General features: G+C 48.1%; 1 protein-coding gene across 3 annotated transcripts in view; it reads right to left on the bottom strand.

The window, feature by feature from the left end:
• Window positions 1–337: 337 nt before the first annotated feature.
• The window catches only part of PTK2B (protein tyrosine kinase 2 beta), a 135,657-nt gene continuing 122,391 nt past the window's right edge, over window positions 338–13,603 (bottom strand). Inside the window, exons 25-31 of one of the 3 annotated variants that reach the window (XM_025394491.1) lie at window positions 8,924–9,070; window positions 8,741–8,776; window positions 8,315–8,339; window positions 6,653–6,699; window positions 5,533–5,670; window positions 5,215–5,295; window positions 338–1,436 (exon numbers count right to left, since the gene is read on the bottom strand). In XM_025394491.1, coding sequence (XP_025250276.1) covers window positions 1,221–1,436; window positions 5,215–5,295; window positions 5,533–5,670; window positions 6,653–6,699; window positions 8,315–8,339; window positions 8,741–8,776; window positions 8,924–9,070 — 690 coding nt within the window. In that variant the 3' untranslated portion in view covers window positions 338–1,220. The remainder of the gene's footprint in view (window positions 1,437–5,214; window positions 5,296–5,532; window positions 5,671–6,652; window positions 6,700–8,314; window positions 8,340–8,740; window positions 8,777–8,923; window positions 9,071–13,603) is intronic. The other 2 variants (XM_025394494.1, XM_025394493.1) reach the window with 2 other exon arrangements.

Genomic DNA, 13,603 nt, shown 5'->3' with positions numbered 1-13,603 from the left:
TTCAACATCGCCAGTGTCACCCAAGCCCCTCCAGAACCTGGGTGGTTTGGGGGCCCACTGGGAGAGAAATGACATGGCATTCCTCATGTGGCCATGTAGGGGACTGCTCTGGGTCCCTCCTGGAAAGTCGCCCCCCACGGCCCCTGCAAGGGCAAAGAGGCCAGCGCACACCCCTGACTCACTGCCGGGCATCGCCGTTTGTCCCTCCTTGGCCGATGCCCAGCGCTGGACGGCCCTTGATCTCCGTCCAACATGAACACAATCGGTTTCTTCCAAGGCTTGGCTCACAGTCCCCATTCTCCCACAAAGGGCGGATCAAACAAACAAAACAAACCGCAAAGCAAATGGGACAATTTTAATTCAACCACAAGTCAAATAGAAAGAAGTTAAAAGAATGTTTATGCAAACACGCGAGAAAATGGGGTGCAGATGAGAACGGGGCTCGGGGGGAGAAAAAGGAGGAGTAAGAAAAGAGGGAAGAGAAGAAAGGGAAAGTAAAGGAAGAGAGAGAAAGAGGGGCAGGAAGAGAGTGGATTTGGTCCAAGGTCCTATCTTGGCCGCATCTCTCTGCTTCTTCCCTCTGATGCTTGGTTTGCTGACAACACAGCGTCCTGTGCCTGGACTCCCAATTAGGTTGTTCCTGGACTATGCCCCAGGTCCTCCCTCAGGAGGGCACATGCTGTCAGTCCAGACCAAACTCACATTAAATAAATTCCAATATACACTGTACAAGAATGCCAGGCCCATCCCTCATCTCACTGGCTGCTTGACCCCCAAAACAAAGCTTCTCCCCAGCTTCTCTGTGCATCAGGGGACATCTGAGGGCCGAAGAGGAAGGAAAAGGAATAGCTTGGTTCCCAAATCGGCCTGCCATGTCCATAGATAAAGCTAGGGGCACCGCGTGACACTCCCCCACCCCCAGGAGCCCCCTGCACGGACCAGGCTGGCGTAGGGAGGAGTGGCCAGGCAGCAGCAGTGCCCCCTCCGAGCCATCTTTGTCACCCTCACCCTGTGTCCGTAGCCCAGAGTCCCCTCTGTCCAGCTGCAGCCTGAGCAGTACAGCCTGGGGTAGGGGTGGGGAGAGGGAGTCGTGCAAAGTGGCAAGGGAAGGTGACTCCCCTCGGCCTTCCCCCTGGAAGACCCACATGACCAACAGCAAGGCAGGGGAGGTACATGGCAGGCAGGGGCGGAAGATGCAGGCAGGTGGCCCCCACCCTCCGTCACTCTGCAGGCGGGTGGGCCAGATTGGCCAGAACCTTGGCCTGGTCCACAGCGTCGAGCAGGTTCTTGGCGTCCACGGCCAGGGTGTGTGAAGCCGTCAGCATCTGCCTCTTGCACTCCTCACTCAGGGAGGTCACGGCGTTCTGCTGGGCCAGCCGCATCTTGTTGATGAGCTCTGCCAGGTCTTTGTTAAGCAGTTTCTGGGTGCCCTCGATCTGTAGGAAGATCACACAGGACAGGTTGAGGGGCCACAAAGTCTATGCCTGGAGGATAGGGAAGTCACAGAGGTGTCCACCTGTATGCTGGCCAAGGCAATCAGAAGTTCCCTGGAAGCAAATCAGACTTAGGAGTGGGCTGAATGCAACACCTGGTGCAGGGTGGAGTCAGGTCTACAAGGACTGACATCTCAGACCCCAGCCGACCCTGTGTAGGCCCAGCCTGACCATCCCTTCATGGAAACATCCCCTTATGCTTTCTAAAATGCGAATCTGATCTTTTTTTTTTTCTTTCTGAGACTGAGCTTTGCTCCTGTCGCCCAGGCTGGAGTGCAGTAGTGCAACTTCAACTGACTGCAACGTCCACCTCCTGGGTTCAAACAATTCTCTTGCCTCAGTCTCCTGAGTAGCTGGGATTACAGGCACTTGCCACTATGCCTGGCTAATTTTTGTATTTTTAGTAGAGATGGCGTTTCACCATGTTGGCCAGACTGGTCTCAAACTCCTGACCTCAGCTGATCCTCCCACCTCAGCCTTCCATAGTGCTGAGATTATAGGCATGAGCCACCACTCAGCCATCCACTGAAGCCTTGAACCTCTCAAAATCATCCATGAGGGTTGGAATCAACTTCTTCCAAATGGTTAATGATATTTTGACCTCTTCCTATGAATCACAAATGTTCCTAATATTATCTAGAATGGTAAGTCCTTTCCAAAATATTTTCAATGAACTTTAGTCAGATCCATAAGAGAAATCACTATCTATGGCAGCCATGGCCTTAGAAATGTATTTCTTAAATAATAGAAGTTGAAAGTAGAAATTACTCCTTGATCCATGGGCTGCAGAATGGATGCAGTGAAAACATTAATCTTCTTCTATATCTCCATCTGAGCTCTTGAGTAGAGGCATTGTCAATGAGTAGTAATACTTGAAGATAATCTCTTTTTTTTTCTCTGAGCATTAATCCTCAACAGTGGGCTTATGATATTCAGTAAAACATGCTGTAAACAGATGTGCGGTCATCGAGGGTTCATTGTTCCATTTATAGAGCATAAGAAAAGTAGATTTAGGTTAATTCTTAAGAGCCCTAAGGTTTTCAGAATGGCCAATGAGCGCTGGCTTCAATCGGCATTAGCCCCTAACAAGAGAGTCAGCCTGTCCTTTGAAGCTTTGAAGCCAGGCATTGACTTCTCTTCTAGCTATGAAAGTCCTAGATGGCATCTGCTTCCAATAGAAAGTCGTTCATCTACACTGAAAAATCTGTGGTTTAGTGGAGCCATCTTCATCAATGATCTTAGCTAGATCTTCTGGAGAACTTGCTGTGGCTTCTCCATCAGCACTGGCTGCCTCACCTTGCACTTTTATATTACAGAGGTGGTTTATTTCCTTAAACCTCATGAACCAACCTCTGCTAGCTTCCAACTTTTCTTCTGCAACTCCCTGAACCTCTCTCAGCCTTCATAGAATTGAAGGCCTTGCTCTGGATTAGGCTTTGGGAAAAGGGGATGTTGTGGCTGGCTTGATCTTCTATCCAGACCACTCCAACTTTCTCCATATCAGCAATAAGGTTGTTTCACTTTCTTATCATTCATGTGTTCACCGGAGTAGCTAACTTTTCCTTTGCATTCACAACATGGCTAACTGGGACAAGAGGCCTGCTTTTTGGCCTATCTTGGCTTTCAACATGCCTTCCTCACGCAGCTTAATCATTTCTAGTTTTTGATTTAAAGTGAGAGGTGGGCGACTCTTCCTTTTACTAGAACATGCAGAGACCACTGTAGGGTTATTAAATGGCCTAATTTCAATATTGTTGTGTCCCAGGGAAAAGGGAGGCCCAAGGAGAGAGGATAGGGGAATGGATGGTCGGAGGAGCAGTCAGAACACACACAACATTTATTGATAAGTCTTCTGTGGGCACAGTTTATGATGGCCCCTCAAAATGATTACAATACTAACATCGCTGATCACCGATCACCAATCACCAACCATAACAGTTATAATCATACTGAAAACGTTTGAAATATTGTGAGAATTACCAAAATGTGAAGAGACACAAAGTGAGCACGTGCTGTTGGAAACATGGTACCAATATGCTTGCTCATTGTACGGTTGCCACAGATGTTCAATTTGTGAAAAATGAGATATCTGGGAAGTGCAATGAAAGCAAAGTGCAATAAAATGAGGTGTGCCTGTTCGTAGCTGGTGCCCAAGAGGTATTTACAAATGAAGTAGATGAATGAATGAATGGGTTGGCATCCCAAGGGTAAGGAGCTCTTAACTGAGATGAGACAGCCCCACAGCCCCACCTAGGGCTCCTGCATGGGTTGTCACTGCCCCTGAGAGAGAGGCCAGGAATTGGCCCAAACTCTCCTGCCTTCTCCTGCCTTGGGCAGCCACTGACAGTAGGGACAGTGGCGGGATGTGGTAGTCATCTGTGCCGCAGGGCTGGCCGCTGGGAAGCAGGGGATCAAAGGGCTCCAGGCGGACAACCAACAAACGTCCCATGGCACTGTATTGTGTGCCTATGGCTTTGGCAACTAATTACCAGAAATTTAGTGGCGCAAAACAGCACAGATTTACTGTCTTATAGTTCTGAAGGGCAGAAGTCTGAAGTGGGTCCAACTGGGCTAAAGTCAAAGTGGCCACAGGGCTGGTTCTCCCTGGAGGCTCCAGAGGAGAACCTGTTCCTTGCCTTCTCCAGCTCCAAGAGGCTGCCGCCTTCCTTAGCCTGCGACCTCCTTCATCCATCACATCTGTCACTCTGACCGTGTGTCTCTTGTCACACACTGCCTCCCTCTTGTTTTATTTATTTATTGTTTTGAGATAGGGTGTCGCTGCTGCCCAGGCTGGAGTGCAGTGGTGTGACCACGGCTCACTGCAGCCTCCACCTCCTAGGCTCAGTCTATCCTCCCACCTCCGCCTTCTGAGCAGCTGGGACTACAGGCACAGGACACCACACCCAGCTAATTTTTGTATGGTTTTGCCATGATGACCAGGCTGGTCTCAAACTCCTGAGTTCAAGCAATTCACCTGCCTTGGCCTCCCCACAGGTTGGCATTCTAGATGTGAGTTGCCACGCCCAGCCAGTGTTGTCACAGAGAGCCCTGTAAGATCAGGACCCCTGATCCCGGGATCTCTGTGACAACACTGGGCCCAGTCTGATAACTGAGCACAATCTCCCAATCTCAAGGTTCTTAACTTTATCACATTTGCAAAGTCTCTTTTGCCATGGAAGGGGGCATGTTTCCAGGTGCCAGGGCTTAGGATGTGGACATCTTTGGGGGCCTTTACTCTCCCTACCGCAGGTACCATCTCGTGGAGCACCAAGACTCTTGTTTTGATTTTCAGTGATTGCTTCTCATTTAAATAAAGAAAATCAGATTAAATAATTAAAGAAACCTGAAGTGCTATTTCTATGACTCATCCATGTTAATCTTAACACAGACGGCAAGGCAACCAGACAAACGATAATAGGAGGGGGGAAAGGAAGGTGTGTCCCCTTTAGCATAACCTCAGTAAGAATTCACTGCCATCATCTGGAGACCTGAACTAGGAAATCCCCACTAGCATCTGGCCAGGTCCCTGGGTGCCCTCTCAGCCCTCTGGTGGTAGCTGATGGGATGAGCCACACAGAACCCACCTGGTGGGGACTCAGTGGACAGACATGATGTTGCCCAGGCAGCCCTCGTGAGCCTCTCATGGAAGCATAAGCAGGAACAGGTGGGGGTGCAGGAGCAAAGCAACAGCCTATGGCGCTGTCTGGGATAGGACACTCACCTCTGTCCGTGAAGACGACGGCAAGGAAGGCAGGAGATCGTCCACGCTCCCGATGAGCTTCCGCAGGGTAAGCCCCACGTTCTGAGGAGAGAAAGGGGCAGGATGGCTGCCACTCGTGGCTTTTGGAGACAGCCAGGTTTCCCCTGGGGAGAGCTCTCCTGGGGTGGTGCTTGGCCCCATGAGTGGCCTGGGACTCAGTTCCCCTGGCCCAGTTTGCTCTAACAGGATCTGCTGGGCCAGCCAACAGGAAGCGCAGTTCTCCTTCCTTCAGGGCGGAGTTGAGCTGCCTCCACCTCCCCGACCCGGCCCTACTCTCACCTTCACCACCACCACATAGCCCTCGGGGGGCAGCTGACAGAGCTCATTCTTGAGCTCCAGCACAGCCCGCACCAGCTCCATGACATTGAGGTACACCAGGTCATCGGTCCGGTCCAGGTTAGCTGTGGGCTGGATGGACTGAGGGGAAGACACAGGTGGCCAGTGAGTGGAGGAGAGCCAGAGCGTGGCACCATTCTCTCCTGGGCAGGCACTACTGCGGCCACCTCCACCACCAGCCCGATTTGAAAGGACTATTCTCTAGAACAATCATGCCCTGTCCCATGATGCAATGCCCCTGTCCACTTCTGGGGCAGTTTCCAGCCAGGGAGCCTTAACAAATACTGGTGGTAGCCTCACAACAGACTAATAGAACCACCGCCTGGACATAGGGTGCAGGTAGGCTTTTTTTCTTTGAAGAGACAGGGTCTCACTCTGTTGCCCAGCCTGGAGTATAATGGCACAGTCATAGCTCACTGCTGCCTTGACCTCCTGGGCTCAAGCAATCCTCCCGCCTCAGTCTCCTGAGTAGCAGGCATGCCACCAAGTCCAGTTAATTTTTAAAAACAATTTTTAGTAAAGACGGGTTCTTGCTATATTGCCCAGGCTGGTCTTGAATTCCTGGGCTCAAGCAATCCTCCTGCCATGGCCTCCCAGAGTGCTGGGATTAAAGGTGTGAGCCACTGCACCTGGCCTGTGCAGAGGGTTTCAAAGTTCCTTGGGTGATTGTAATGGACAGCCAAGGCTGAGAATCACTGTTCCAGAGGAAAGAAAGCCAGCACCACCCCAGATGGATGTAAGAAAAATGGAAACCAAGTGAGGAGGCTCAGAAGAGGGAGGGAACCCACATCCCTTTCCCTGAGGCTGGACCAGGGAGTTCTACTCCAAGTCTGGGAGGGGGATGAAGGGTGGGAGATTGGTTCTTCCTCTTGCTTTTTCATGAATTAGCTGTGTGGCCTTAGGCAAGGCACCCCACCCCACTCCCCCTGCCCCGGGCTTCATCTGTATAATGAGGACACTGCACTGCATTCTGAGAACTGTGAAGCTTTCATAGTCCATGGTCTTCAGTCTTGTGCAACTCTCACTCTCATTTCTTATCAGTTTCAGCGGAGCCAACACATACCTGCGCGCCCAGCCTTGGGGGCTTCTGTGGGGGCCCTGTGAACTCCACTGCAACAAAAAGAACAGCAAGTGGGGGGCAGTTCTCAGCACTCCAACCCTTCCCTTCGTACCTGCTGACATCAAATGAACCCCCTCCCCTCTACCACCAGGAGACCTCAGGGAAATTAACTCTGAATCCAGGAAGCAGGAAGGAGAAAGAACCTCCTGGTCTCTCTGGTTTCGCAGTCGTCAGGGACAGCACTGTTGTCCCTTTTATAGGAAGAAAAAGGCAAAGTCCCAGCAAGATGGGGGGATTGCAGTGGTGCCCCAGCTCTGGCTTGGGGTTCCTGCCTGACGGACACAAGGCCTGAGGGACAGTGCTGGGTAATCTGAAGGGAAGAAACCTCTCTCTGAAGCCAGCAGGTGCCTGTGGTGCCCCCGCCCTGGGGAGACAGCAGCTCATGGAGTAAATTTGTGTGGATTCTCTAATGGTTTTCCCGGAGTGTTTGGGGCTGAAGGAAGCAAAATTGCAGCAGAAGCATGCTATTCACTCCCACTTTGAAGAGCAAAGACATACACAAGTCCACTCAGCACACTTTGTTCCATTTTTTTTTTTTTTTTTTTTTTGAGACAGGGCTTGCTCTGTCACCGTGGCTGGAGCACAGTGGTGTGATCACAGCTCACTGTAGCCTCAACCTTCTAGGCTCAGGCAATCCTCCTGCCTCGGCCTCCTGAGCAGCTGGGCTTGCAGGCATGCATCACCATGCCTAATATTCTTAAACTTTTGTAGAGATGAGGTCTTGCTATGTTGCCCAAGCCAGTCTCAAACTCCTGTGCTCAAGTGATCCTCCCACTTCAGCCTCCCAAAGTGCTGGGATTACAGGTGTGAGCCATCACACCTGGCCTTCTATTCTCACCTCTGCCACCAAAGAGCTCTGCGACCACCCCAGGCAGCTCACACTCCCAGGGCCTTAATTTTCATTTGTAAGATAAGAGAGTGAGCTCAGAAGGGACCCTAAAGTCAGAAGACTTGGGTTCAAATCTGAGCTTTGCTAACTATTAGCTGTGTGACTTTGGACAAGTTACTTAACCACCTTGTACCTCAGAAGATAATAAATGGTCCCAGGCCCATGTCTGACTTGTGTCCAGTTCTGTGACTGCTGTCATCCTGCTCCTCCTCAGTGCCACCCCTCCAGGTCCCGGGCTTACTGCTGGCTCTTCCCTCCCTGCCTTCAACAGGGTCTTCCAGAGAGAGCCTGAGGGCTCAGCTGCCCCTCCCACTTTCTCTCCTCTGTCCCTCAGGCCTACAGAAGATGAATCTGAACTGGGAGAGGCAGGTGGCACTGCTTAACTTTCCCCGCAGGAGCCTCTGACAGAGCAGGAAATAAGGAAGAGAGAATTCCCAACTCATCCAAACTAATGTGGGAGGGGGATGACTTGAGGAGGGGCCTGAGGATGTGGCCGCTGAGAGAGAGATGGGCAGGGCGCTGGGCAGGGAGAGGAATGGGGTGGAGGGAGTGGAGGAGAAGCTGGCCCACCCCACGTGCTCTGAATTAAATCACAGCTGATGCTGCAGGAAACGCAGACAGACTCTTCTGCTCCCTGCCCTGGGCGGTGGGCAAGGATGGTGGTTCTGAGCAAGGTGCCAAGCGGAAACCCCCCGAAGAAGGGCGGGAACACTCACTGTAGCCGACCTCCTTCTCTGGCGTCTGGAGGAAGGAGGAAAGAGAGCGTGAACGTCACTCATGCGGCTCTGGAGACAACCCCCTCCCCTGTTACCCATTCCCCAGTCCCTCCACTGTGTGTTTAGAGATTATAGCCGTGGGGTCAGGGGTGCTTCTGGGAGCAGCTTGTGACCCAAAGCTACCATTCTGGGAGGCCGAGGGGCCTTGGGGAGGGCCACAGACAGCGTTAAGGGTGCAATCACAGGAGACTTCAGGAAAAGGGCCACGTAGGTGTTGGCGGAAAAGGAAAAGACACCCTCCCAACACGGGAAGCCACTGAGGAGGAGCTGGGCAGGCCCGGGGGTAGGAGCAAGGGTGGGGTCCTATGGTGGACGAGGCCTTCCCAGGCCTTGGCATGAAGGAAGAGGCCTCTACTGGCGACTCACCAATGGGGACTTATCATTCATATAAACCATGGGGTCCTGCAGAGGAAGAAACAAGAGCAAAGGACTTAGAATTCTGGAGCTGAAAGCACCAAGAATGCAGGGGACCCTTGCCCCAGCCACCTGGGGAGGTGGAAGAGGACACAGATGGGTGCAGGGCACCGACATCCTTCCTGGGGTGCTCACCAGGGACTTCTCCTCCTGCCTGAGCCACTGGTAGTCCTCCACCATCTGCTTCTGCTGCTTGTCCAGGATTTGTCGCATCTTGATCTTCTCGGCCTCCCACAGCTGCTGGGCCTCTTCTCGGCTGCTGGGTCGGATGAAGTCCTCCTCCTAGGAGGACAGCAGAGAGAAGGGAGAGGATGCAATGAGCCCTGCTCTCAGACTCAGGCAGGGACAGTCCTCTGAAGAACTTCATGGCAGCAGCAAGCCTTGGCCCGGCCAGCTGCTTTTTTCTCATAAGTTTGTTCTGAAACCCAGAGCTATATGTGCAGATGGTTACTGGGTATCAACCCGAAGCATGTGCCTGCGTTGCAATGTGATACCAAACCCAAGAACCCATATTGCTCAACATGTGCTGTATTCAAATGATTACATGATCTGCTCATGATATTTTATCAAGTGACTGCTCTACTATTATCTCAGTATTTGTGATGGTTGCTGTCATTTAATAGATTTAAAAAAGAAAACTATTATCTCAGTGTTTGTGATGGTTGTTGTCATTTAATAGATTTAAAAAAGAAAACCTATTAAAGTCTATTAAAATCTACTTTAAAATCTACTAAAAGCATCCAAAGGGTTTCCAAGGGGCTGGCTCTGCTTAGTTGGAGAGCATCACACCGTTCTGATGCTATCTCCACCTAAGGACCAAGGTGGCAGGTCTGGAAGCTTTGAGAGACAGGGGTGCTGCCTCTAGCCTCACGGTGTGCAGTCCCACGTGTGTCCATGAATGAGCAGAGCCTGAGAGAACAAGCAACAGCATGCACCCACCAATCATGCCTTCCTATTAAGACATACTCTTTATTAAGATAATAGCTTGGGTTATTTAACTAAATGTTAGGAGAAATGCATGAGCTAAGGGATAAAATAGGAACAAAATTTCATGAAATACAGCACTACAGAGATAAGATAAATGCAATCATAGCTTGAGTTATTTAACCAATGATTAGAAGAAATGCATGAACTAATAGATAACATGAAAAACAAAATTCAAAGAAATATAGTTTGATAGAGATAAGATAAATGTTTCCTCTCCCTAGATCTAGTAATCTAACTCTTGCCTTAACTTACCTCTAGGGCATTAGACCTATTCATAGTTTTAGCTGCTAGTTCCTAAATAGAAAGTATTCCATGTCTTCCTATTTTCCTTCAATCTTCCCCCATGGTTCATTTGTATAAATATCTGCTCAGTGCCTCTAAACTATTTTTCTCTTGTTGTGCAGCACATGGTGACCCTGGCCTCCTGGACAGATGGAGGAGGAATATTATTGGCATCCTTTTCATTGCACAAAGCCCAGGAGTTGCCTTTGCTAGGGCAGGATTTTTCTGTGACATCTAAGCTGGCAGGTCTCTCAGTTCCTTGCCTTTGAAGTGGCCATTTGCATACAAGTCACTTGCAGAAGATGCTAACAATTATCTCTATCTACTTTTAGCAAGCAATAATCCCTACCAAGCCTCTTAAAAGACTTTCCTCACTAAGCTCTACAAAACACACTTGAATATTACAATATGGTTTAAAAGTGGTTATATTGGGATGTTTTACTTAGTGCACACTGAGCTTCAATTACTAACCTCAATTTCTAATCACACGTTTCCCCACAAGTTAGGTTTCTTGCTGAAATATTCTTTATTCATTAATCTATTCAACAATTATTTATTAAGCAACTACTATGTGGCAGGGCTGGGTGCTGGGAGGACAGTGATTTTAAACTGTGCAATATTCTTGTTCTCATGAGGTTAAGTAAATACTGGTTAGACCAGGGCTCCACAACCTGAGCACTGTTGACATTTGGAACCAGACAAGTCTTTATTTCCAGGACAATTTCCTGTACATTGTAGGATGCTGAGCAGCATCTCTGGTCTCCCCACAATATATGCCTATAGCACCTCCCCAGTTGTAACAAAAATGCCTCCAGACATTGTCAAATGTCCTCTGAGAGGGAAAACAACTTAGCTGAGAACCACTGAGCTAGACTTTATTTTAGGAAAACAGATTCCAGCATTTAAGAGTATTTTATAATCATGGAATTGATAAAAATGAAATAGGTTTTGTTGATCAGATGCTGATACTCCAAAATGAGGACATTTTAAGGCCATAAAAATCCCCAGTTAAATGTCAACACCTGCAGACACAATGGCATGGCTGCCCCAGGCTGTTGACAAATAGTGACAAACAGGAACTCAGTGTCAAAAGTTCTAAATATAGAGCTAGGGATTTCTGGATGTGAGAAAAATGTATGGGTTAAGGAAGAATATGGTACCAGTACTCTTCATATCAGTATGGTACTTAATATACTGGTTAAGTACCAGTGGGATGCGTTACTAGAATCAAGAAAATTCTACAAGCATTTATAAGTATTTGTAAGTTTATAAGTGTTGAGAGAAGATTCCACCACTAAAATGCCTAGCATGCCCCAGGCCTGATCATACCACGTATTTTAACAAACACAGATTAGGAGACATCCTGATGCCTTCCAATTTCATAATAAAACTCAAGGAGAAAAATGAACACTTAAAAAAATGGAATCTCTTTGAGGTTGGTTTTGCTGAAATGCATCTCCAATATTCTTATTAGATAATGGATACTTACATTGCTAATTACATTCTATTCTTAAAAGGAATTGGGTACTCATGGTGTTTTAAAATGACTCTTGTAAGTCGTGACACCTTCCATAATTTGGCTATGACCCATCTGTTGGCCTTATGTCAACATCCACAAGTACCCTTCCTGTTGTAGTCCAACAGTTGTTGCACTTGTCCTGTGGTTTCCCACCACTCAGTCTTGGCTCCTACTGAAGCCTCTGCCTCTTCTATTTCCTGAATCTCAGTTTCCTCCTGTCCACATCTTTCCCATCTTTCAAGGCCCAGCTTTTAAATAGAAGCTGGAAAGGGTTATCCTCCTCTCTGAACTCCCACTTTGTGATACCCACGACCTTCTGGCTTGCATCACAGGTAAGTGTGTACCTGGCCTGATCCTTCTGGTCGACTGTAAGCGCTTTGAAAGCAGAGCCTCCCTCCTTCAGCACCGAGGACAGCGTCCACCAGTCACAGCAAGCCGTACTGTTTATTGAATTGTATTATTTTTATTTTTATTTTATTTTATTTATTTTTTTGAGACAGAGTTTTGCTCTGTTGCCCAGGCTGGAGTGCAGTGGTGTGATCTCAGCTCACTGCAACCTCTGCCTCCCGGGTTCAAGTGTTCTCCTGCCTCAGCCTCCCGAGTAGCTAGGATTACAGGTGTACACTACCACACCTGACTAATTTTTTGTATTTTTAGTAGAGACGGGGTTTCACCATGATGGCCAGGCTGGCCTCAAACTCCCGACATCAAGTGATCCACCTGCCTTGGCCTCCCAAAATGCTGGGATCACAGGCATGAGCCACCGTGCCCAGCCTTGAATTGTATTATTTTTAAAGCTCAATTGTGAGGTCTTCAAGAGAGAGACTGCTGCCATCCCAATGCTGGTATGGCATCCCACAGACTCCCTGATGAGTCAGGCTATAGAGCCACTCAGTAGAAAAGTTGTTTTTCTGGGAAAACCACCTCTGAATTTTTGTTAAATGCTTCCAAATGCTTTGTGAGGAGCCTATTATACCTTCTCAGCATTCTACCTGGAAGAGACTTTCTCAGTGTTTCTGATCTGTGTCATAAAATGGAGCTTATGCTTTTAACTTTTTTGGGTTTGTTTATTTAAAGACATGCTCATTATGTTCTTTTAGGCAGATTTTCCTCGTGGCAATTACTTCTAAAGCCCTGATACAAAAGGTCTTTTTTCCTACTACACAATCTCTTTATGGAACTGAACAAGGTCCTTGTGGAGAAGCAGGAATTGGATAAACGCAATGCTACCCCTCAAATGTGCAAATAGCTTCATTCTCAAATAACACAATTTAAAGCAAAACTTACTCAAACAATCAATTATGAATAGAGAGTCAAAGGCAGGAGGGTGGAGGAACTGAACACGGCCTAAATTATAGCACATGCTTAAAAATGTAGTTTTATTATTGTTAAGCATAGGCAAAGACAGAAATTGGTTAAATTAATATAAAAGAGAAACACGAGGTAGGTCAGAGGAAAATTTATTTCACAAAAAAATCTTAGTGCCTGGAATTCTAAGTTATCATGCTCATTTCAAAATTCTACTAAATTAAGCATAATGGCACGAAAGTAATATCAGCATACTTGCCTGTATCTTCCAAATATGTTATGATAAACGTCTAATTTTTTCAAAAAAAAAAAAGTTTAGTCATGTTCAGTGAGCCTGAAATACTATGCATGTATGCAGAGTTAGAGCTAAAATAAGTGTTTTAGTGTGTTTTAGTTGGTTTAGTAACATAGATCAAGCGTTCATGGCAACTGACCACCAGGGGCCATTTGTATGGAAGAAGGTGGTTGGTGACCAGTGGGCATCTGGTTATAAGCAAAAGTGTCTTTTTCACACAAGACTTGACAATCAGAAGCCAGCCATGAAGCACTTGGGGCTTCACCAGCAGTTAACAACACCCAGTGACAAAGAGCTAACAAGAGAGGTGGCTTAGGCCCCTGCTCTAGCCAGTTAATGAGCCTGTATTCCCACTAACCCTCAACTCCTCACCCAGCAGCAACCTGAACAAAAGCAGAAGGGAAAAAAGCCACAAGGAAGCCTT

Source organism: Theropithecus gelada, chromosome 8, assembly GCF_003255815.1.
Source record: "Theropithecus gelada isolate Dixy chromosome 8, Tgel_1.0, whole genome shotgun sequence".
NCBI classification, from domain to species: Eukaryota; Metazoa; Chordata; class Mammalia; order Primates; family Cercopithecidae; genus Theropithecus; species Theropithecus gelada.
Note: the sequence above shows the minus strand (reverse complement) of the source record. Positions and strands in the feature narration are given on the sequence as shown.